This window comes from Myotis daubentonii, chromosome 8, assembly GCF_963259705.1.
Source record: "Myotis daubentonii chromosome 8, mMyoDau2.1, whole genome shotgun sequence".
Lineage (NCBI taxonomy): Eukaryota > Metazoa > Chordata > Mammalia > Chiroptera > Vespertilionidae > Myotis > Myotis daubentonii.
In genome coordinates, this window is record NC_081847.1 from 68272837 (window position 1) to 68297595 (window position 24759).

General features: G+C 54.3%; 1 protein-coding gene across 3 annotated transcripts in view; it reads left to right on the forward strand.

The window, feature by feature from the left end:
• Positions 1-17153, forward strand: part of PREX1 (phosphatidylinositol-3,4,5-trisphosphate dependent Rac exchange factor 1) — a 176963-nt gene extending 159810 nt beyond the window's left edge. For 2 of the 3 annotated variants that reach the window (XM_059706824.1, XM_059706825.1), the window contains exons 27-40: positions 439-527; positions 1799-1881; positions 2041-2131; positions 4347-4475; positions 5701-5742; positions 6731-6951; positions 8887-8986; positions 10791-10934; positions 11031-11145; positions 12550-12616; positions 13233-13405; positions 13778-13880; positions 14128-14195; positions 15593-17153. In XM_059706824.1, the coding sequence (XP_059562807.1) occupies positions 439-527; positions 1799-1881; positions 2041-2131; positions 4347-4475; positions 5701-5742; positions 6731-6951; positions 8887-8986; positions 10791-10934; positions 11031-11145; positions 12550-12616; positions 13233-13405; positions 13778-13880; positions 14128-14195; positions 15593-15635 (1468 nt within the window). In that variant the 3' untranslated portion in view covers positions 15636-17153. The remainder of the gene's footprint in view (positions 1-438; positions 528-1798; positions 1882-2040; positions 2132-4346; positions 4476-5700; positions 5743-6730; positions 6952-8886; positions 8987-10790; positions 10935-11030; positions 11146-12549; positions 12617-13232; positions 13406-13777; positions 13881-14127; positions 14196-15592) is intronic. The other variant, XM_059706826.1, reaches the window with a different exon arrangement.
• The last annotated feature ends 7606 nt before the right edge of the window (positions 17154-24759 follow it).

Sequence of the window (24759 nt, forward strand, 5' to 3'; positions counted from 1 at the left end):
TTTCCATACCTTCTGAGTTCCTGGGACACAAGCTAAGAGGACACGGTCCTGTCCTCAGGAGGTTCCCAGCCAGGCGGGGGAGACGAACACGGAACCGTGTGGCCGAGGGTGGCATGTGCACACGTGTCCAGGAACCGGGCTTCTCCCATGAGGGGAGTGACGGAAGTTTACTCCCAAATAAAAGCAAAAAAACTGTCCTCTTACTGTTCCTGCATTTCTGTGCCGGGGCCGAGAAGTGCTTCTCCACCATCAGAAAATCCTTCAGGGCAGCCTTCCCCGTCTCTGGCACTGATGGGCGGTCCGCCGCGCCCTTTCTGGACCAGTTGTCCTCTGAGGAGCTAGGGATTTTGTCTACACTCAGAAAGTGGGTTCTGGGTGCCGGGACCAGAGGGTGTGAGCTGGAGGGTGACTCCTGTCTTCCTTTCTGCCCCTTCGCAGCGAGTGCAACAGCAATCGGGACTCTGTCCTGTCCTACACCAGCGTGAGAAGTAACAGCTCCTACCTGGGCAGCGACGAGATGGGGTCTGGTGAGTGCAGCGGCTCCTGTTCGAGGGCAGGGGGTCCCCAGCGGGACTTGGTTTTGTTTATTTTATTGCACTTTACTTGGTGTTATCGTATACAATGTTTTTTAGTCTGGGAGTGCCTTTCCTTGCATTCACTCATTCAGCACATTTTATTGAGCACCTATGTTGTGCTGGAATCACAACAAGGAACCACACAAAAGATCCTGGCCCTTGTGGAGCTGACGTTCTCCACGAATGTCATGGGGCACAGAACACATGAAAACATACATGATGCAATTAGAGATTGCGATGAGTTGCTCTGACGTCACTAAAATAGGGCGACTTGGTGGTTTCCATGACACGTGCTCAAACCAAAAATTCAGACGACATAGGAAAGTTCAAAAGAAGTACATGACAGTAAGTCAGAACCCCCAGAAATGACCAACCGTCACGTGTGGAGACCATTGGTGAGCACAGACTGCACAGATGGACACGTGGGTGGTGGCTGGGTGGACAGACAGACATTGTACTCTATAAATTAGATCATCCTGAACTTACAGCTTTTTCTGAAAGACTGAAATGTGCTTTGATTTTTAGCTTCATTGATTTTAGCTTTTAAATTTTTTATTTTGTGAATAGGCTATAAATCCACTTGCTTCATAATTGAAAAGGCACGGGAGGGCGGGTGGTGACAAGCCTCCCTCCTCCTTGCAGCCCCGTCTCCCGGTTCCGCAGCTCCTGCGGTCACAGCTGCGTTGTGTGACCTTCCAGTGGTAGTCTGGGCATAAAAATTTAATTTCAATTTTTTTTTCCAATTTAACAGAAGAAAGAGAAGCACAAGTAACGTTGAAGATATTGCTGAACTTTAGATAAATATTTCATCACATAAGATATTCGGCTATAACACTACCCCTGGGGAGGTTTGAGGAAGGAGCTTCCATGTGGCGGCTGCTTGAACGGAAGCAGCTGGGGGATGGATTGGAAACTTGGGGTCCAGTTCCTTCTCTCTGGCTCGCAGTCTCCTCATTTGCAGAGTCTCGGAAGGAAGAACAATGACTTACAGTTGTGTAATGCTTTAGTTCCTGTTGCCCATTTTGAAGATGAAGAAACTGAGGCTCAGAGCGGTCAAGAAATTTGCCTGGTGTCACACAGCCAGGATCCCAATCTGTCAGACTCCAAATCCACTGTGGGTTTTGGAGCTCTGCAGCGACGTAGCCTCCTTGGGAGGAGGTTGGGAGGGTGTGAGATGGGTCGGAAATAGTTTGTTGATGGCTGTGGCCTCTTCCTTTGGCCAGGGGACGAGCTGCCCTGTGACATGCGGATTCCATCAGACAAGCAGGACAAGCTTCACGGCTGCCTAGAACATCTCTTTAACCAGGTAGGACCTTTGTTCCCACCCCTGGCCGGACCTTGGGTTTCTCCCGTCACCCGGGGTGAGAACCCATAAGCCAGAACCTGGGTCAGGCGCTGGGAATCGAGGGTCGCTGCAACCTGGAGGCCAGAGGAGCCACACTAACCCCGAGCCTCCTGCCACCAGGTGGACTCCATCCACGCACTCCTCAAGGGTCCAGTCATGAGCAGGGCTTTTGAAGAGACCAAGCATTTCCCTATGGACCACTGCTTGCAAGGTGAGCACAGGGGCGCCCCTCCGCAGGGCTGGGAATGACATCCAGCATCGAACAAGGAGACGGCGAGGATGGGGAATGGGTGCCGACCGGGGGGCAGGGCCCGGGCTCACACTCTCGGCCTTGCCCTCTCCTGCCCAGTGGCTAAGGGCTCGTCCAGGGGTCAGCAAGTTCAGCCCACAGGCCAAATCCAGCCCATAGTCTGGTTCTGTATAGACTGTGACCTGAGAATGATATTTTCACTTATAAAGAGGAATAAAAACAAAATAGAATAAATGAATACATGGCAGACACCGTAAGCCCTGCAAAGTCTCAAACAATTTCTACCAGGCTCTTTTTAAAAATGTTTTTAATGATTTCAGAGAGGAAAGAAAAGAGAAAGAGAGGGATAGACACATCAATGATGAGAGAGAATCATTGATTGGCTGCTTCCTGCACACACCCTACCAGGATTGAGCCTGAAACTTGGGCATGCGCCCTGAATGGGAATTGAACCATGACCTCCTGGTTCATAGGTCGACACTTAACCACTGAGCCACACTGGCCGGACTACCTGGCTCTTTACAGAAAAAAATCTATGGACCCCTGGGTGGGTCCCTGAGCCTCCCTGGGCCTCTGTCTTCCCGTCTGTAACAGGAAGGGAGGGACTGGAGCACAATTCACCAACCCTGGGGACCTTCAGCCCGCCTCCATCATGTAACTCACATTCACAGAATCTACCTACGTCTTTATATTTTTAAAAAGCATTATCATTTGCTGCCTGCATTATTATTGACATAACTTCATTGAAAAAGTGATTCCCTTTAAAAGATGTAATTTTGGAAGGAACATTTTAAACTCCCCATATATGAAAAACCTGTATAACATGCCGTGAAATAACGATGACTGTGATAAACTCAATGGAAACAGCCACGAAAAATATCGTCATACTGCAGTCAGGGTCTTCTGCCTGCCCAGAGTGCTTTGCTCCTCCCTCATGAGAAGGATCAGTAAAGAAGTGTTAAGGACTCACCCACCAAATTGGGACTTACTTCTTGACATGATTGAGAGAAAAAGAATTGACATGTATGTCCTCCAACCCACATTTCCTCCCATTTACCCATCTACCCACCTACCCATCCATCCATCCACCCACCCACCCATCCACCATCCATCCATCCACTCATCCACCCATCCATCCATCTACTCCCCAGTAATCCATCCATCCATCCACCCACCATCTATCCATCCACTCATCCATCCATCCATCCATCCATCCACTCCCCACTCATCCACCCATCCATCTACCATCTATCTATTCACTCATCCGTCCATCCATGCATACACTCCCCACACATCCATCCATGAAGCTATCCATCTAGTAAATAATTTCCAGGAACCAATTTGTGCCAGACCTTGTGCTGGGCACTGGAGGTCCTGAGATGAATGTGACACTGCCCTGACCTCCAGGAGCTCCCAGTTGGGTGCAGGAGATAGGAAAAGAAACAGGCAGTTGCTCCTAAATGAGGGTAGGAAGTGTGGAGAGTTGGGTTGCCCTAGCTCAGCTACCCCTCCTGCTGTCTCAGGATCATCTCTTCCAGGATCGGACCTCAGAAAGCAGAAACATCAAGCCCAGAGGAACCAGAACCATAAATATCTCAGAAATCCAGGGCATTGTTGCAGGGAAGAGGCCCAAGAAACAGGGGCCTATGTCTGCCAGGGTCAGGTTCAAGTCTCAGCTCTGTCACAACTCAGCTATGTGACTTTAGGCAAGACACCTCCCCATTCTGTGCCCGGGCTTCCTCCCCTGTATAGGGAAAAGGTTAAAGGTTCCTTAGTCATGTGCCAGCTTGAATGGTGTGGCCGTGTGGAGGTAGTACCTGAGAAGAGAATGCAGTGATTGATTGGTGACGTCTGCAAGCTTAGGAGAAGAGAATGCAGTGATTGATTTGTGATGTCTGCACTGGATTGGTATCAGTGGTGAGGAGTTACACCTCAACTAGCAGGACGGAGTGCTAAGATTGATGAGTGATGTCTGCCATGGGCGTGGTACTATGAGTCAGTAGCACACTTGCCCTGTATTTGCCCTCCGTGGACCAGATAGTACCCGAGTCCTGCCAGCATCCTTGCTCTTGGATTCTGTGCCTTGGAATCTGGTGATGGGACATAGGCCTTTGTGCCACTGTTCTCCAAAGCGACTCTGCCCCTTTCCTGCCCTCATATCACTTTCCTGCCCCAGAGTTCAAACAGAAAGAAGAGTGTACAATTCGTGGCCGGAGCTTGATCCAGATCAGCATCCAGGAGGACCCCTGGAACCTCCCCAACTCCATCAAGACCCTAGTGGACAACATTCAGAAATACGTGGAAGGTCAGTTGGGGAGGGAAGGGTAACGTGGCCGTTTGTGGCTGTTGATTCTTCGTGTGGAATGTGGAAGGGTCAGGAGTGGGTCCATCTCCATGTCCGGTGGGGATGAGGAGGAGTCGTGCCCCTTCCTCAGGTGAGTGTCCTGCCCTGGGCAGAGCCCTGGAACCGTGTACAGGCACATGATTAAGGAACGTCTGATTTGGAGTGCCGGGGGCACCCTTGCAGAGTCAGGAGGCTGAGAAGGCTGAACTTACCCCTTCTTTTTCAGAAATTGTAGATTTAATTCAGTTCCTTTTATTTATTATGAAGGCCACAAGCTAGGGTCCCTGATCAGACTTGGGCCCACCGATGAGCTTTGATGATATAGCATAAAAAAAAGTGAATTGGTTGCCCGTGCTTCATTATCTGAGATGTCACATAAAAATCTAGATTTCTGGCTACTCCTGAACAGTCAGGGGATCTGGCACTAACAGGCCTGTAGTCCCACAGTCACACTTGGGTGATGAGTGGCAGCTGCCGTCTTGGATGGGAGAGGGGTGACTTCCAGTTCACCACAGTCCTCATCACTGCCTGCTTCCTGGTGTCTGCCTCACACAGTTGCCTGCCTGACTCTTGGCAGCATTTGAGTCTGGGATCCTGGCTTAGAAGGACCCTAGACCAGGAGACCTTTGACCAGGACAGCCGGAGGGGCCAAGCTTCAGAGCCATCCCCCAGGAACAGCGCCTGAGTTGGCCTTTCAGATTTTTCTTTTAAACCCCTTCTGGGCCTAAGAGCCTTTTTTTGAAGGAAAGAGACCAGGATGTTAGGCCTGTGTTCAGAAGGTCTGAGCTTGGTCTATGCGGGTGCAGGGCTGTGGCTGTGTAGAATGTGCATACGTGCCTGTGTGCTTGCATGAACGTGTAAGCATATAAGCGTGTGTCCACATGCATGTGCACGGTGTGGGCCGGGGGCTCTGGCCCGGGAGTTGGAGGGGCTGGTTCCAGGCTCTGTTTGGTGGGTATATGTAAACAGTTGGGGTACAGCTAGCAGTTGGGGTTCCATCCCCTGGAAATTGAGGGTTTCTGGAATTCACTCACTATTCAATCGGAGCTTCTTAGCGCAACTGTTCCTATCCAGAGCGTCCCTGCGCAGGGCTTGGGGCTGGGCCTTGGCCTTCTGGGAGGGCCCAGCTCTGCTCGAATCTGTGCTAACCTCTCGGCTCATCCTTTTTCTCTGCTTCCCCTTCCAGATGGGAAGAACCAGCTGCTCCTGGCCTTGCTGAAATGCACAGGTGAGGGCTTGAAGCAGCAGCTCTGTGATGGGCACAGAGGCGTATCCAGGAGAGGGCACCCTGGCTGGCAGCGGTGCTCATGACGGCAGCCCAGCGAGGCCTCTTCTGCCAGCCGAGGTTGATGTCCTCGTGGTCATCAGGGCCTGGACCCGGGGGAGGGAGTGACTCTGTGGCTCTTGCACCCAGAACTCCTTAGACCTCGCGCACTTCCTCCTCTTGAGTCCAGGGCCAAGTCTCAGGGCCCTGGAGCCCTGTGTCTTGCCACCTCCCAGGCCCGAGGACAGGAGACAGAGGACTGATGTCCAGTCGAGTCCTCAGCCCCGCGTGGGACTTCTACCCGGCAGACAATGGGGAGGAGGGAAGGGCAGATGGTGGGCTCGGGGAAGCTGGGTGGTGTTCTCTGTCCCTCCCTTCTTTCCAGAAATTCTCCGCCAAGTGGCAGCTAAAATAAGATCTAGGTCAAAATTGGTCTCTGAAAATCAGTTGACTAGAGCCAGTCATTGGAAATAATTCCTTCCAGAGGATCGGGCCCTGGATGAATGATTGCCTGAAATTAGCCAGTTCTGCAAACCACGTCAGGACAGGGGCAAGGAAGGGGAGGCAGGAAGAGGCTTCTCAAAAATAGAGAAAATGGTAAACGGCATTTCTTAAAGCATGGAGCTTGGCAGACATGCTTAGCGTCATTGCTGTCCTGCCAGTCAAGGTCGAGCAATCCCCTAACCAATGGAGAAACAACTGAGTAAGGTTTTGGGAAAGCCTCAGGGAAAATCACAAGGCAGATGGATCAATGAGAGAGTTGCGATTTTCAGTAAATTGGCTTGCTTTTGGAGAATTGATCGTTGTGGGGTTGGCTTTTGGTGGCTGGGATTGATTTTTGGCAAGCTGGCCCCAGATGGTTGGCCTGCTGGGGCTGGTGGTTGGCTCTGGGCCTGGGCTTGGGGGCTTGGGGCAGGAGCACCTGCCCAGCGAGCCCATCCCCGCTCTCCAGACACCGAGCTGCAGCTGCGGAGGGACACCATCTTCTGCCAGGCCCTGGTGGCCGCGGTGTGCACCTTCTCTGAGCAGCTCCTGGCGGCGCTCAGCTACCGCTACAACAACAACGGCGAGTACGAGGAGAGCAGCCGGGATGCCAGCCGCAAGTGGTTGGAGCAGGTGGCGGCCACCGGCGTCCTCCTGCACTGCCAGTCCCTGCTGTCGCCAGCCACTGTGGTGAGTGAGGGGAAGAGGGATGAGTGCCCTGGGAGCCAGGCACCAGAGTTAAGTTAGGGTTTTTCAAAATGCTGACACGCCAAGCTCAAAAGGTTCGCCATCACTGCTCTAGACTCTAGACGAGAGGGAAAGGAACCCTAAACAGTACCCTAGCCATTTCTGACCCATGCTTAGGGGATGGTGACCAGGGCAGGTTCCCTAGAGTCTAGAGCAGTGGTTCTCAACCTTCTGGCCCTTTAAATACCGTTCCTCATGTTGTGACCCAACCATAAAATTATTCTCGTTGCTACTTCATAACTGTAATGTTGCTACTGTTATGAATCGTCATGTAAATATCTGATATGCAGGATGGTCTTAGGCGACCCCTGTGAAAGGGCCGTTCGACCACCAAAGGGGTCGCGACCCACAGGTTGAGAACCGCTGCTCTACAGCTTCCTAGACATTTTCCCAGGCAGGGCTGAAAGCCACAACTGCTGGCTTTTGGGAAAGCGTGGCCTAGGTGCGCCCTCTGCTGGCCCGTTTTGCACACAGATCGTTTTCACGTGGTTCCTGGAAAGTGCCACCGGGGCCTGGAAAGGCCCCAGGGACACTCAGCCCTCACCTTCTGTCCTCAGATAAGAGCCCAGTGGGTTAACTCACCAGTCACCGCCATGTGCCAGGCTCGGAGCTGGGCACAGGGTGTCGGAAGCTCACTTTCTAGTTGGGGGAAACAGTTTGGAAAGAAGGAAGGAAGGAAGAGGGAGGAGAGACGGACAGGAGGTAGTTATACAGAAGACTTAGAAGGTGATTGCGTTTCTTTGGATTTAAATGGTCAGAGATGTCCCCTCTGAGGAGGTGACGTTTGAGCTGAGACCTGAGTACCAAGACAGCCCGCTAGGTAAATGGTCCGAGGAAGAGTGTGCTGGGCGGAGGGAACAGCATGTGCAAAGGTCCCAAACAGAGGCCAGTGTGGCTGGAGGGGAGCAGGCCAGGGGGATCAGGGTATGATGTCAGCAGGGCCACATCTATAGGGCCTAGGACTTTATTCTGGAAGCAGAGGGAGGGGTCAGAGGCTTTGAGCAGTATCACAGGGCAACCCCAGGAGCCTGCCTGTAGGTCTGCTAACCCCTAGGCTGTCCTCTCCCTCTGCATCTCCGGCTTTACCCTTGGCTGCCCCGTGTCCGGGGGAAGGGTGGCATAGGGGGACCTGTGAAAAGGTTGGTGTGTCCTCCTGGAGACGGGGGTCTTGTGTTGGGGGTGGTGAGGAGGGTTGAGGGAGATGCTGGATCTGGGGTATGTTTTGAAGGTCAGCCTATCAGGACTTGGTGATGGGCAGTGTATAAGGTGAGCGGAGAGAGAAATCAAGAAGTCCTTGAGGTCAAAGTTTAGGCAGGGGTCCTCAAACTTTTTAAACAGGGGGCCAGTTCACTGTCCCTCAGACCGTTGGAGGGCTGGACTATAGTTTTAAAAAAAAAACTATGAACAAATTCCTATGCACACTGCACATATCTTATTTTGAAGTAAAAAAACAAAACGGGAACAAATACAATATTTGTATTTGCATGTGGCCCACGGGCCGTAGTTTGAGGACCCCTGGTTTAGGGCTTGGTCTGCTGGGCGGAGGCTGGTTCTCTGTTCTGAGATGGGGCCCATGGCAGAGGGGGGAGGAGGAAAAGAAGGACTTTTGGGGGCGTGCTACGTTTGAGATGGTTGAGTTGGATTGTTGGATGGTCCGGGCAACAGGGCCACCCAGCACATTAGAGCAGAGCTGGGTTCTAGCCTTGGGAGGTTCAGGACAAGGGAACCCGATTTCACATCCAGCCCCTGAGAGCCCAGCAGAGCCCGGTTCCTGGTAGACCCACAGCGGGTGTGTCGGCTGGTGTTCACAGCATCTTGAAGTGAACCCTGGGGCAGGGGTGGCATCTGACACTCCTCCTCCCCATCTCCCTCCTGCAGAAGGAGGAACGGACCATGCTGGAGGACCTCTGGGTGACCCTGTCGGAGCTGGACAACGTCTCCTTCTCCTTCAAGCAGCTGGACGAGAACTACGTGGCCAGTGAGTGATTCCTCCCGCTCCCAACATGAGAGTGAGGGAGCTGCTTTGGGGACCACCCTGCCCCCAGGCCAACTGCCCAAGGCTGACCTGGGACCCATACTTTCAAACCTCATGCTCTCAACATACATGGAAAAAGAGGGTATATTTTGGTGTAAATCCAATTGTCTCCAAAAGCTCTTAAAAGGGAACAACAACCAGTACCCAGTTCTTACTAAAATTTCTAGAGATATCCATTATTGGGTGAAGACTTGTTAATATTTTCTAAGAATTTATAGCACAATTAAGTCCCTTCCTCGCTCCCTCTACCTTCCCACCGTTCATCCACCCATTCATCCCTCTACTTATCCATCCCCATCCACCGTCCCACCTATCCATCCTCCACCCACCTACCAGCCCATTCATCCACTCATTCTCCACCCATCCACACATCCCTAATTAGAGCACATAATATGTGTTAGGCACAGTTTTCAATTCTGAGGCCACCGTGGAGAAATATGGCCGTGGCTCCTGCCTCCTGAAGCTCACAGGCCGGCCCAGCAGGTCTCAGCCCCAGCTGCTGGTATTCAAAGACACAGACCCCATCCCAGCCTCAGCCCTGGCCGGTGGAGTCACTCTGTGGGGTGGATCCTGGGCATTGGGGTTCTAGAAAAGCTTTCCAGGTGACTGTGAGGTCCAGCCAGGATTGAGAACCACTGGGCTGGGATCTGTTGCCACTTTTCTATGAGTGTGGTCCCTGGACCTGCAGCCACTGGGTCCTCGTTAGAAAGGCGAATCCTCAGGCCCCATCTCAGACCTGCACCGGAAACTCTGGAAGTGTAGCCCACAGACCTGTGCTGACAGGGACTGGGCGGGTTTGAAGCACACTCGTTTGGGAACCACTGCTCTAGATCAGTGATTCTCAACTTTTTAAAAATTATCACCTCCGTAAGGAGTCGGTTTAGTTTTTTCCTAATTGCTGCAACCCCATTACATTTTAATACCACGGATATACTCTTTGTTTAGGTACTGTATGTGTACCTGTGCTTTATACATAAAAAGAGTCCTTTCTCTTTGGTCCATTGCCTCCAGAACCAATTTTCATCTCCTTAGGGGTGATTTCACCCTGTTGAGAATGTGTGAAAATTTAGAGGGACAATAGATTTTGTTTCAGGTGCCAGTTGGAACTGATGGTCAGTTCTATCAATAGGCAAAGTTGGGCTTAGGGAGAACTATTGATTGATTAGTTATGTCTGCCGTAGGTGCCAGATGGGGTATTAGTGATTGATTAATGATGTCTGCCACGGGTGCCAGATAGGGTGTTGATACCATGCCTCCCATAAACTGTACCCTCTGAGTGTAAATAAATGCAGGTCCTGGTTGAGGGCAGCATTTGGCAGGCAGAGGCCTGGGGTACCAGGTGAGGAGTACAGGAAACATTCGTGAGGCTCTGAAGACAAACACTGATAACCCTCCAGCTGGGCAAAGTCAGTGTCAGGTCTAGGAATTGAGCAGTGGGAACTGGGACCCGTTGAAAGAGGTGAAAAGGGAGGTCAGAGGCTGCTCTTCTGAGCATGGGAGGACTGGGCTGTCTGAGGCTACCCCCGGAGGATGGGAGGGCAGGGAGGTCTGAGGGCAGACAGGGCGACCCAGGATGCCACCCTGAAGGTAGGAGGCACGGGGGTCTAAGGCTGCCCCTCTGGGGTGGGGAGAACAGGACTTCCCACTGGAGGTCTGAAGGAAGGTCTGAAGCTGCCCTAACAAAGGTGGGCAGGGCTCCCCTGGGCTTGGGTGGTGACCTGTCCGGCCCCCTCATGTCCTCCCACAGACACCAATGTCTTCTACCACATTGAGGGCAGCCGGCAGGCGCTGAAGGTCATCTTCTACCTCGACAGCTACCACTTCTCCAAGCTGCCCTCCCGCCTGGAGAGTGGGGGTAGCCTGAGGCTGCACACCGTGCTCTTCACGAAAGGTGAGCTGTGGGGTGCTGAGGGGGCCCACAGGGGACACCCAAGGCTCAGAGCACACCAGGACCCGACCACCTGCCTGCCCTCTTCTTCCTTCACAGCCCTGGAGAACCCAGAGGGGCCTCCTCCTCCAGGCAGCCAGGTGGTGGAAGACTTGCAACAGGAGATCAACACCCAGTCCCTGGAGAAGGTTCAGCAGTATTACCGCAAACTCAGGTATCTGCCCGGGCACATGTTGGGGACAGGAATCTGGACACTGCTGCGGGAACTGGGTATTAGAATATAGGGCACCAGGCAGGCCCCAGCATGGGAGTGGGCAAAGTGCCTTTTCCTGAGCACCTACTGTGTGCCAGGCCCTCTGCCTACACACGCTCATCAGGTTCTCACAACAGTCACGGTTGGCCATTCTAAACCACTTTACAGATGAGGAAACGGAAGCCCAGAGTGGGTGCCCAGCTTGCCCAAGGCCACAGAGCTGGATGGTGGCTGAACTGAGCTTGGAACTGGGTCTGCTTGGCTTCTAAGCAGGTCCTTGCAACCGAGAGGAGCTGCCTGTCTCATTTCATGTGGGGTGGGAGCTGGTGGGATTGTTGAGGCTGTGAGTAAGGGGTGTGGCCCCAGGGCCTTGGCCCGGCTCAGAGGAGACCCCCTGAGAGAAGTGGAGGGAGCAGGGCTACATTCTCAAGAGGGAGCCTCACACCCAGCTTCCCTGCCCCCACCCTCACCCCAGCCCTTCCTTCTCCCCACCTTCTCCCCTGGGGAAAGGGGCTGAAGGTCAGTAGACCGAACTTCAGGGGCTGGGTGAGCGCTGTACTGTTTTGGGGTTTGGCTTTACTCTTTGGAAATGGAAGCTGATGCTTCCAGGGAAAACACCCAGTTTTGTTATTAAAACTGGCATCTCTTCGGATTGATCGATGCCATCAATCTGCCCCATGCTGCTGTTGAATATTGAAAATATTACATCTCTGATCCTTCGTTTATTCCTTCTTTCGTCCAGCACATGTGGGCCAGGCTCTGTTCTGGGTGCTTGCTCGGGAGTCAGCAGTGGCCCATAAAGCCTCTTCTTCATGGAGCATAGATTTGAGAGCAGCAGTTGTCTGGCTCATCCCCCATTTTGTCAGTAAAGTCTTATTAGCACACAGTCACGCTCACTTACATATGGATGTCTTCGGCTGTTCTTGTGCGACAGTGGCCAGGCTCAGAGGCTGGTCCACACAGCCCAAAATACTGCTTGGCCCGTCCCAGAAAAAGTTACCGAGTCCTGCTCCAGAGGGGGCGATGGCAATACGCCAGGGAACAAAGCGATCCAGCGTGTTAAGTGGTGAGAGTATTCAGAGGACAGAGACGCAGGACAGGGGTTATAGGGGGGGGAAGGGTCAGGTGCTGACCAGCTGACCAGGATGGGCCATCAGGGGGAGGTGGCATTTGAGGGGTGCCTGGCAGGCCCCTTTTGCTCCCCCCTCGGGCTATTGCAGGGACGGGGCGTGGAGAACTGTGCAAGGCGCTCTCAGTCGTTTCTTTCTGAGTGTTGTGGGCGGGCAGATGGGCCGCGGCGGCAGTGGGTGGGGGCTGCCTGCATGGGGGCATGGACACCCCACAAGCCCGTATCTTCTCTCTCAGGGCGTTCTACCTGGAACGGTCTAACCTGCCCACAGATGCCAGCACCACGGCGGTGAAGATAGACCAGGTGCGCCACCTGCTGTGTTGTGTGGGTGGGGCTCGGGGGGCTTTCCGAGGGCCTGCGCTCCGGGCCTGTCACCCACTTCCTAGCCTCAGGCAGGCCTCAGGTCTGACAGCAGTTTAGGGGGCACTGGCCTCAGATTGTGAGGCTGGGGGTCCCGAGAGACGTGGTGGCCATGGCCCTTTGGGGGTCTGTAGTTTCACTGGCAGGATATTAAGATGACAGAACTGGCAGATCACCCTTTCCTGCCTCCACATGCAGTGGAGGAGCTGGGGCGGGAGGAAGGCTCTTCCTGGGGAGGGCGGCTGGGGCTGGTTGAGACAGTTTGGAGGGGGCACTTCATTCAGGCTTAGTTGGGGGCACACCTGGGCAGGTGAGGAGAATGAGATTTGACGGTTGGGCCTGAAATACATCCTGAGCACTGCATGCCAGCCTGTGGGGCAGTGGGGAGCCACAGATGGTCCTTGAGCAGGGGCCGGGGAAGGTTAATGGGGCTGTAACCCCCAGTGAGAGGAGCCGGGAGGACGCTGCAGTAACTGAGCTGGACTGGAGGGAGTAGATGGGGTGGAAGGCTGGGTGGGGGCCTCCTCCGACTATCCGGATGTGTGTGTGCACCTCACAGCTGATTCGTCCCATCAATGCTCTGGATGAGCTCTGTCGTCTCATGAAGTCCTTCGTCCACCCCAAACCTGGTGCCGCTGGGAGCTTGGGTGCTAGCCTCATCCCCGTCTCCTCCGAGCTCTGCTACCGCCTGGGGGCTTGCCAGATCGCCATGTGCGGCACGGGCATGCAGAGGTGAGCTGGGAGCTGGGCACGGGGAGGATCAGAGAGCAAAGGCAGAGGGGTCGCTGCATGACACTGACACGTCAGAGGGTGCAGTGAAGCAGTCAGATGCTGGCTTTGTGTGGTGTGCTGGAGGGGGGTCCTCTTGGAGAGGAGACCCCTGGGGTAGGGAGTGAGTCCAGCAATTATCTGGGGGTGGGGGCAGTTCTCAGCCCGGAGGCAAGGGCTCTCCTGGGGAGAGGAGGACAGGAGGCCAAAGGCCTGCCGTGCTGTGATGGGTGGTGGTCGGATGGTGGCCGTTCCTGCGTGTGCGGTCACAGAGGCCTCACGTGGTGGGCAGGAAGTGCCCGTCTCACCGGCCGTCCCCCTTGCCCCTCCCTGCAGGAGCACCCTGAGTGTCTCCCTGGAGCAGGCGGCCATCCTGGCTCGGAGCCATGGGCTGCTACCCAAGTGCATCATGCAGGCCACGGACATCATGCGGAAGCAGGTGAGGCGGTCCTGCCAGGCTGCAGGGCGTCCTGGCCTGGGCACCTTGGGCTGAGAGCAGGAGGAGGGGGCCATCTGGGGCGGGGCAGTCGTCAGCCTCACCTGTGGCCCTTCTCCCCCGCTGACTTCTGCTTCTGGGCCTGTTACCCACCTTTCCGCACCGCACCCACACATGTGCTTGCTCAAATGTCCCGAACGTGAACTCCCTTGCGGAGGCAGGTCCCAGCCTCATGGTTCTTTCTTCCCAGGGCCCCAGGGTGGAGATTCTGGCCAAAAACCTGCGGGTCAAGGATCAGATGCCCCAGGGCGCACCTCGGTGAGTGGCTGTCCCCCCTCCCCCCTCTCCTCTCCTCAGGGAAGACCAGGACCTGGGCTGGCATCAAAGTCCTGGCCTCACCCCAGGCAGACCCCTGGGTAGTCATATGGGGCTTCACCTCTCACTTATGGGGGCCCCACTTTGGGAAGTGACAAGCATGCTCAGTTTTTTACTCCCCAGAGGAGCACCTACTGTGTCTGGGAAGATGATACAAAGCCCCCCAAATGAGCCATGGGCAAGGATTTGATGGGATTCCCCCCCTCCCCCCGCCCTTGCTCTGCCGCCTCGCTACCCTCAGGCCCTCTGGCCATTGGCTGCTTCCTGTCCTCAGGACCCCATCATCTCTCCACATTGTTTTCAGCCATGCTTATGGTACCCTGTGCTGCCCCCTCTCCTAGTAGTGCCTCATATAAGTCCTTCTCTCTCCATCCCACTGCCCCAGTTTGCTATCAGTACTGCTCACAATTTTTAAATCACTCCATTTTGAAATAGTTTGACTCACTGGAAGTTACAAAAGCAGTACAGAGGGTGCCCTTCACCCAGCTCCCACGTAACCACAGGACATCGACAAAGCCAGGAAACGGCTGGTGATCGGGCAGCTCCCACGCAGACCTTACGGTTTTCACCCTCGCTTCCTTTGAGTACTTTTATCTGTTAACTTACCCCGCTCCGGGCACCGTTCCGATCTCTTTCCCTATATCAACTCCAACAGTAACTCTGTGAACAAGATGCTCTTCTTGTGCCCAGTTGGCAGTGGGGGCCCCGGGGGCACAGGGAGGTTAAGGGCCTTGCCTGCGGTCACACAGCTAGTGAATGGCAGACCTGGGGTTCTGAACCCGGCAGGCCGGGCCCGGGGCCAACCTCCGAACCACTGTGCCGCTTCGCTACGCCGTCTTGTCCGTGTCGCCGCAGCCCGTCTCCCCACGGCACATCTGCCTCTTTTGCTTGGAAGCCATTAGTGGCTCCTTCTTACTTGACAGTGAACTCAGTGTCCTTCCGATGCAGAAAACCAAGGCAGCTTTCTGTGTCCTGCCGGGAGAGGCCCCCAAGCTTATAATTTATTAAGTGAAAAAGCTCGAGGGCTAGACCACTGTGACTAGTTTGCCACCATTAGTGTGAAGAAACCTGCACACCCCCACATGTAAACGTCCCCCCACGCAGGCCGGCTCTGTGGTAAAGCCCTTGGCCGGCTGGAGGGGGCGGAGGCTGCCTGTGGAGGGGAGGAGGCCCGGGGAAGGGGGGCAGCATAAATACTTTTCACTCTGCGTTTTTTAAGACATCTACTGAGTTTTGTTTTCTGGGCATGGACTGCCTGTTCCAGTAAAGATTGAAGTCATATTAATAATAGGCCCCAGCCCGCCCCGGCCCCTCCTCATCCTCTTCGCCTCCATCGCCAGGCTCTACCGCCTCTGCCAGCCGCCGGTGGACGGAGACCTCTGAACGCGGAGACGCTTGGTGCTTGACTGCGTTGTCTGGAGCTGGGATCTGGGAGGACACAGCGGGTCGTGCTGGCCTGCTCCAGAGCCCATCCGAGGCCTCACTCCAGGACCTGTCCAGCCTTCTCCATCACCTCCTGCAAGGACAGGCCGTGCCCCCACTCGGACGGGCAAGCTGATAGGCCTGGGCCCGCATGTTTCCACACTTTCGCCAGAAACCCACGGGGTGCTGGGGACCCACAGAGCTGATGGGTGCAGCCAGGGCCCCGGGGACACGGGAGAGGTCATGGCCACCGCAGTCGGAGGCCCACGGACTTGGCTCCCTCGGGCTGGCTCAACATGCACTTTGAAACCCTGGTTTCCTTCTAAGTCCACATTCCAGGTGACACGTGTCTCCGCCGCCTCACCTTAGCTTCCAGACTCCGCCCTGTACTAACCTGCTCAGTGGACTCGGAAAAGCGGGCCTCTGCCAGGAAGACAGAGGGACAGGGCGCAACATCTGTCACCAAGAGGACACTCGGAAGCCGCACCAGCCTCCGACAGCTCCGCCACTGGGACTTGAGCCGTCAGCCCTGGGCACGAGATCGGCCCTGACTTTATTTATGTGGCGTGAAATCTCTATGGTTTACTTTGAGACTCCGCCCCCCCACCCCCCACATCCCCATGTTGTGTGATTATGTATTTTAAATTTCAAAGAAAGGTGTATTGTCTAACGGGACCATCATAAGGTAGTCTTGACAGCTTTTCCCAGTACTAAAAAGAAAAAGAAAAACTAAATTATTGAAAATTCAAAAACATGTCAGTATTTCATCTTTTTAAATATTAGGGTCCTAAGGTATTGCTTACAGGTACCTATTAGCTGGTCAGTATTAGAATGAATTACTTTCCTCTCTTTGAATGACTGGCTATAAGGGTTCGAGAGGCGGCTGGGCCAGGTCTAGGGACTGGAGGGGACTGAACCACCCACCTGAGATACTGTCCCCCACGCAGGTGTGTTCTGCAGGTAAGAGGGTCACAGGAAACCCTGGGTGGTGGCTTCTGTAACTTATTTTGCTGATGCTCGCTCAGGGCAGGGCGTTTCGGACTTCTCAGCCAGCCAGGGAGGGAGACAGGAAGACAACCTATCTGCCTTCTGGGCGCCAGGTCCCCCCAGGGCCCCTCTCCGCAGTTCATCCCCTCGAGCTCCTGTACAGTAGCGGGGAAATGTCACAGCTGAGGCAGAAGAGAGGGGCGTCTTCTGTCCTGGGCTGGTGGTGAGAGCAGGTGTGGGTTCCCGAAGCCCCCCCAGAATGTTGGCCCCTGAGCCCGGGGGCCACCTTCCTGAGCATTAGACTGCAGAGGCGGGCTTGTTGCTGGGCACTGGTGACGCGACGCAAACGAGGACCTGACCTGCCTGGCGGGAAACGGAGAGGGGCCCTTGAGGGCAAGGCCTCGTGCACTGGTTTACTTTAAAATGTACAGATTCTCCATTAAATTCATGATAGATTTTTTATTATTATTAAAAGTCAATTTATAATACAAAGATCTTGATCTGTGGTTCCTTGGGGGCCGACCCTGGTGGCATGGGGGTGGTGTGCCCAGCCTCACGTTGGAATGAGCCCAGGCCTCCAAGATCACACGGAGGGGTCAGTGAGCCCGTGACCCCTAGTCAGCGACGTTATCCCTCTGAGCCTCAGCTTCCTCCTGTAAATTGAGGACAGTCTATATTTTCCCTTGCAGAGGAGTGGTGAGGACGACCGAGATTTCACTGGAGGTCTGCTGTAACGGGCTTTCTATTGTATTTCACCTTTATTTTGGGTCCTGACCTCCCATTTCACGGTGATGGTGGAAGAATGTGTCTATTTTCCCAGGTGTCCCCCACCTCCTCCTGGGTGTCTTGCCAGAGTTTCTGGTCTTACATGTACCCAGGGGTCAGGGTAGGTCCAAGGGAAGTCACTGAGCCATCCTCTGCCCCAACCTGCGAGGCCCATTTGGACCTGGGGTCTGGGATTGGGGCTGGAATGGTGGTCCAAATACATCAACACGTGGTCAGACTGGTGCCCAGCCAATCAGAATCCACACTAGCTGCAAGCAGACCAATCAGAACACACGCTGGAGCAGACACTGTGCACACCCGAGCCTGTTGTCTAGGTCCCAGGCTGTGAGCTGGTTCTCTCAGGGCCCAGCCATCTTTTTGGAGCTGCCTGGGCCCGTCTGCCCAGCCGGGGTAATCTCATTCCCTGGTGGGATCTGACCTGCAGGCTGGCGAGGCTGCCCTATGCCTGTCTCCCTCTCTCTCCCTCCCTTTCCACCACCTTCCCACCTTCCTTCCTGTTACCTCTTCCCGTCTTTTCTCTCCCTCCTTTGCCACACCTTGGGAAGCACCGACATCTCTGAAAGACTCCCTCCTCTTAAAGGCACCCACACGGTTATGGCCACCCTTGGGTCCCTCCTGAGCCATGATGCCCACACTAGTCCTGCCATTTCAGACTGGAGCCCATTCTCTTTTCACCTCTTTTCCTTCCAAACTAACCTTTCCCAGAGTGCATCCTCTCAAGGCCCAGAGTGGTCTCTTCCAGGGAGGGCAGGTTTCAAACACTCAATGCTGAATCGGCGAGAGTGAATCCTGGTGGGACTTCAGCACAGTGACAGGCCGATTATTTGGAATTATCTGGGGTCAGTTTTGGATCCAGAAACATCACTCTAAGGGAAGGGCTGTCACCTCCATCTGTATGTGATGCCTTCCTCGGGTAGACACTTACACGGGAAGCAGAAACTTCTGCCTCTGCTGTACCATGGGCTCCTGCAAGGCGGAAGTGCGTTCTGCTACAGTGATGGACGGGCAGCTTTGGTGTGGCCTTGAACAAGTCACATCTCTTCTCAGACACAGGGCTGCCTCTGCGAAGTGGGGGTAGAGCCTTTCTCTCCAGAGGGCCTTTGTCACAGCTACAACATGGAGCATGAGCTGGGAGGGCATTTTCCAGGAGACAAGAGGTCTCAAACTGGCGGGCCACCGGCTGAAATGTGGACATGGATGTCTGTGTGTTTTATTTTCCTGATATGGTGTCTGTATCATTTGGAATCAGATAGTCACATTTAAGAACCAGCAGATTTCACTTCCAAGTTCTGATTTTTGTTTTTTCTTGAAAATTCAGGAGCTCTGGTTGCACTGGCCCATATTCCCACCTGGCACTTGTCAACTGGAGCTGAGAAGTGGCCAGGGCCTCTGGGCAAGGTGCCAGCTCTCCAGTGCCCCACAGCCTCACCTACCCGCATGCTCCTGTACTGACCTGCCTGACTCTGGGTGGCCCTGCCCAGGCAAGTGTGGTCAGAGCTGGCCTTTGGACTGTCCAGGCCCTCAGCTCTAGAGTCCCCATGATGGCGTCAGCTGAGGGAGAACATTGTGGCCAGGTTGCTGTGCTGGCCAATGGAGCGTCAAGAGGTGGGCAAACCCTGCAGTTGATGAGTCTCTCGGTCGGACCTCGGTTCTCTGCTCTCCCCAGACCACAGCTGGGCCCCGGTGTCTGAATCTACCTGACCCTCAGTTTCTTCCGCTGTCCAGTAGCCAGAGCTTGCACCTCTAACCACATTACTCTGAGCCTGGGCTGGGTTGTTCAGGGAAGTGAGGGCTTGGACTAAGACTTTGAAATCAGACCCTCGCCTGCCCTGGAACTGCCAGGATTCTGTAGTTGCTGAGTGGCCATCCCTCGGCAAGTCCCGTCTCTCTAGTAGCCTCAGTTTCCTTTTCTGAGAAATGGAGATGATTGCACCCACCTGACTGCGTTGCTGGGGACCAACAGTCTCTGGGGCCCACAGTTTAGCTTCCAGGGGATAAATGTGGTGCCTTGTCCACCCAGCAGGTGGCGCCAGAGATTGTGTAGTGCTCAGAGGTGAAGTTCCCAGCCCCTGGTCCTCCAGGTCCTGCCTACCCGAGCGCTGGCTCCCAGATGCCCACATCTGGGACAAAGACAGCCTGGAGGCAGGGGCTGGGATTGTCTTGATGATGGGCCTTGGCACCTGCCCTTCTAGGCTGGGCTAGGCCTGACTTGGCGTGCATATTTCCTCGATTTTTTCATTTTTCTGTATTCCTCTCTCTTTCTTGATTATTTTTGTCTTTCCCTCTCCATTTGCTTTCTTTCCTATTTTTTTTTTTTTTGGTTCCATAACATATGTGTGTGAGCTAGAATCTATTTTTATATTCTTTCCTTTTTACTTTTATGCTTTCACTTCTCTTTCATTTTTTTCTTCCCTTGCAGTTGGATATATGAGAAAGATTTTAAAAAAAATACCAACCTCTTGCAAAGTGACGTGCTTGAGGGCGGTGACCAGATACCCACAGCTACTGATGTGCACAGCCCCACCGCGCCCAGAAACCACGACCTGCAGGGAAACAGACACCAGGGGGTGCTGTGCACCAGGGTGTCCTGCCTGGCCTCTGAGAGCAACTGGGGAGCATTGTAAGTCTCTGGGGCTTTCGGGGGAGATTCGTCAGAAATCATGACCGACTGCTGCCCCTCTCTGGGTGCTAGTCCCCTGGAGGGTGGAGGGAGGTCAGGAGAGGGCTGTAGGGATATGCATGGCCAAGCAGCAGGGTCCAAGTTAAAGTCCTCTGACATGCTGTGTGACCCCGGGCAGGGCCCTGCCCTTCTCTGTGCCTCAGTTCCCCACCTACAACAAGGGGCATAAAACTCAATTCCTCACAAAGGACTCCTCATCCTCTGGCCAGCCTGGCCTCTCCCAGACTTGCCTGAAGGCCCAATAGCAACGTTCAGAATCTCTCAGTTGTTGAGCATAGTTTGCCAGTGGCTTAAAGGCCTCATGTCATGTGATCCTCTGACCAGCCCTTCAAGATAAGTACTGCCAAGGCCCATTACAGAGGAGGAAACGAACAGATAGTTTAAGTGACTTACCCGCAGCCATAGAGCTCCGAAATACTGGTCCCTTATGCGGTTCCAGAGCTGTGGTAGCTACATTGCATTTAGAGAGCGGGGAGTACAGCGGCCTCTGGATTTTGTGGGCTCTGCCCAGGTGCAGCATGGGAGAATCTGGCTTTGGTCCCAGAACTTGGCGGACATGGGGGTGGAGGAAGGGAAGGGTTGAAGAGGTCGCCTTGCTAACGGAAGGACCGCAGGTTGTCACGGGAAAATGGACGAGTGCTTTGCTGCCTTCTTGTCGTGGATGCTGCCTCAGGACTTTGCACATGTTCCAGACTGCATGCGCCAGGAGGGTGGGGCCTGCCTTGCTCACAACTGCATCCCCAGTTTCTGGCTGGTGCAGGGTAGGCGCTCAGTCAATACCTGTTGACTTACGTGGGATGAATCAGCAAATGAGTGACCACGCAGGGAGGATTCTGACCAGCATGCAGCCATCTCCTCAGGTGAGTGGTGCATGCTGGTTTAATCTTCAGATTCCAGAAAGTCCACGGTTGTAGCTCTTGCCTTACTGGATGTGACAGTTCTGGCCTTGGCCCAGACCCAGCCACTGTAGGCTTTCTGCTCCATCTGTCTCCCTCATGGGCACCCTCACCAGGGCTCAGATCCCTCGTAGGAAGTCACGACGGAGCTGAATGTCCCTGCAGGAACGTTCTTCCATCAGTCTGGGCCTGAGTCCCTGGGGGCTGGGGCTGATTTGGCAGCAGGGCACAGCAGATGCTGTAAAGCCACCCTGGCCTGAGGAGACCCACCCTGTCCAGTATGTATCTGCAGCCAGCATTCCGACATGCAAGAGGGTTGCAGAAGAAACTCTTATGTGATGCTAGGTCTGGCTCAACAACCCACTTGGGCCCGCCTCTTGCCCTCACTGGCATCATTTAACAGATATTTACTGGAGGCCTTCTGGGAGCCAGGCCCCATTCTAGGGCCAAAGTCACATCAGTGAGGTGCTTGTGGAGTTTATTTGCTGTTGGAAGGTGACAAAAAAAGAGTCAATAAACACATGGGTACATGACATGTCAGGTGGCATTAATGCCAGTAAGACAAGTGCAGCAGGTGGGAGGACAAAGACAGATGCGCGAGCTCTTTTACCAAATGGCCAGGGAAGGCCTCGCTGGGGCAGACCCTTGCGTGGAGACCTACGGAGGAGAGACGTGGAGATGGCTGGTTCCAGGAAGAAGAGAGAGCAGCTGGAAAGGCCCGGAGGTGAGAGCGCTCCTGGAGAGTGGGGGGCACGGTGAGAAGCCCCCTTAGACTGAGCAGCGAGGGCGTGGTGGGAGGATATGACATCAGAGAGGACAGGACCAGGGCACAGAGGTGACCGATGGGCTTTGGCGTTCACGCCTAGAAGCAGGAAGCTGCTGGCGAGTTTTGAGCAAATGACAGACAGTTTTCTCTGCGAAACAGAGCAATCCCAGCTCCCCGCCCGCTGGGCCTGCCCGTTTGAGTGTTTCCAAAAAGAAGCTGAGAGCGCTCTTCAGAGCGAAAGTGGCATCGGAACATTTTATTTCTACAACATGTTGTGCTTTTCTTACTGTGTGTGAGGACATGTGTGGCATTCTGATGGCATGGGATGATGTTTCTGTTTGTTCTCACAGCCGCCTCTGAGCTCCAAAGCAGGGGCTTTGGGCTCTTCAAGGTGGGTGACTCTGGGGGGCGCTGCCGGTGCTCAGACTGGTGGGTGGGGGAGATGCACTCCCCTGGGTCCTCAGGCTACTGCTATGCGACACCCATAGCCCGGGAGAGAGGTGGATCTCGCCCCTAGAGGTATGAGAGAAAGAGCAGGGGACCCTGACTGAGCGTTTAGTATGTATCGCCTCCATCTGGGCCAGTCTCCCAGTACAGGGACAAGCAAAGCCAGCAGCTGCATGGACCCTGGATCTCACACTGCTGAGGCTGGGGCCCACATCGGGGTCACTCCCCTGTGCCTCACCCTCCGTCCCACAGTCCAGTCTGTCTGGGCGGCCCCATGCTCAGCTCAGGGGGTGATCATGGGGACAGGGCTGCCTTCGCGGCATGTGACCTGTGTGGTTGCACAGGGACCTGTGCTCAGAAGGACCTCATGATTGGCTTAAGGCTCTGTTGTCCCCATCTTGAACAAGGCCCTAGATTTTTATTTTGCACCGGGGCCCGCAATTATGAACGGAGATGTAAGCCAATGACAGGATCCCACCCCTTCGCCTGTGGTTGGTGGACTTTGACCCACTTCTGACCAATGAGGTGCAAGGATGGCGCTCTGGGGGAACCTTTCCTCCCTGATAGGAGGGCCCTGGAGGGACATGGCTTTTCTCCCCCGGCCTCCCTGCTTTAGATTTGGACACTTGGCCATTTCTCTCCACATCTACTGCTACCACCTGATCCAAAACATAAACGTTTGCCTAGAATATTCCAGTCTTCTCCTCAGTGATCTCCGTGCCCCTCCCCACTGCAGCCAGGGGGGTCCTGTTAGAATCTAAGCAGACCATGTCACTCCTCCTTCAGAACCCCAAGGGCCTTGTCATCTCACTCCAGTAAAAGCCCAAGGCCCCCTGCCCTTCTGTTTCAAGACCCCACTCCATCCCTGTACCCCCCCCCCCCCCCACACACACACATTTCCTGTTTGCTCCTCTTCCCCTCACTCACTCTGTTCCAGCCACTCAGGCCTCATTGTTCCTGGAACTCACCAGAGGGCTGTCTCAGGGCCTTTGCACAAGCTGTTCCCTGAGCTGGGAGTGCCCTTGCGCATGCATCCCCATGACTCCCCTCACCCCTTCAGGTCTTTGTTCAGAGTCTGCAGTTCACCAAGGCCTTCCCTGATGCCCTTCTCTAACATTGCCACCCTCCCCATGCCCCGTATTCCCACCCTCCTCTGTGGTATTTTCTAACATACAATGTAGTACACATACTGAGTTATTTGCTATTATTGTCGTCTCTCCCATTCACAGTGTCCACTCCATGGGGACCTCTCTCCCAGTTTCCCCACTGCAGCATGGGCTCCGCAGCGAGTCCCTCCCAGGGCTGCCGAGGTGGCTGGATGAGGGACCGCAGGTACAACCTCCCTCAGGGCCGGGTCAGGGAACTGCTCAGGGTGTGCGATGGTTATCTGGTCGCCCATAACCCTAGACCCATTTGGAGGAAACTCTGAAAGTCTAGGATTAGGGCCTTTTGTGAAAGTGAGGCCCACGAGCTGTTGATAGGCTATGTCCCTGGACTAACCGCATCCATTTATATACAAAGAGGTGTGTTTATCTACATTTCCCACCTCAGTGCTCCCGGAAACCTTTGTGAGGGTGCTTCTCCCAAAATAAGGGGATTTCATTTGAAGAGAGAATTAGGCAGAATCAATGCGGTTTACTCAAAAGAGGGCCCATTCAGACAAAGGGGCGTGGAGGTTGAAGGATGAATACTGCTTGACTGAATGCGAAGAGGGCAAAGGGAGTTGCTGATTCCACAGACCCCCCCCCCCCCCCAGGCGTCATCTCAGCTCCAGCCACCAGGCCCTGCAGGATGAAAACCTGTGCTGGCTCTGACGCTGGCCCTCCCCGCAGCACCCTCAGGTTTGGATGTGGCAAAGGGTGAGAACACAGAGCCCCTGGGCACCTGCACCCCACATCCTGCCCAGGCCCTCAGCGTCAGCACCAGTGCCCCATGGCGACTTCAGCATAAACCCAGACCAGGAAGTCGGATGGGCCTTGGTTCACATTTCAGCTCTGCCACTTACTGGCTGTGTGGTCCTAGGCACATGCATGGCCACTCTGAGCCTCACTTTCCTCATCCACAAAAGAGACATAAATAAAAGCACTTTCCTCCCAGGACTATTGTGAGGCTTGAAGAAGTTATTGGGTTAAAGTGCTTAGCAAATGCTGGCCACATTTTAAGTGCTCAGTAAATGCTAGCCATTATCATCATTTCCTCCTTTGTTGAATAGAGAATAATTAAGACACATACGTATTTATCGTATACCATGTACATTGTACACATTTTACAAAAGAGCGCAATGCCTGGACCATGTGGAATGCTCAGAAAGCAGTTCTTCTCCCTGCGGTGGATCAGTTTGAACACCCTGATCCACAGCCAGGGCTGGCTGGATTATGCTGCATAACAAAGAGCTCCCCCCCCCCCCCAAATTAAGAGGCTCTGACCATAAAGGTTGATTTCTCGCTCAAAGTATAGAAAGGTGGCTGGGAGCGGTGCTCAGTGTCTCTTGTAATACAGAGTAAAAGAGCAGCTGCCCTCTCC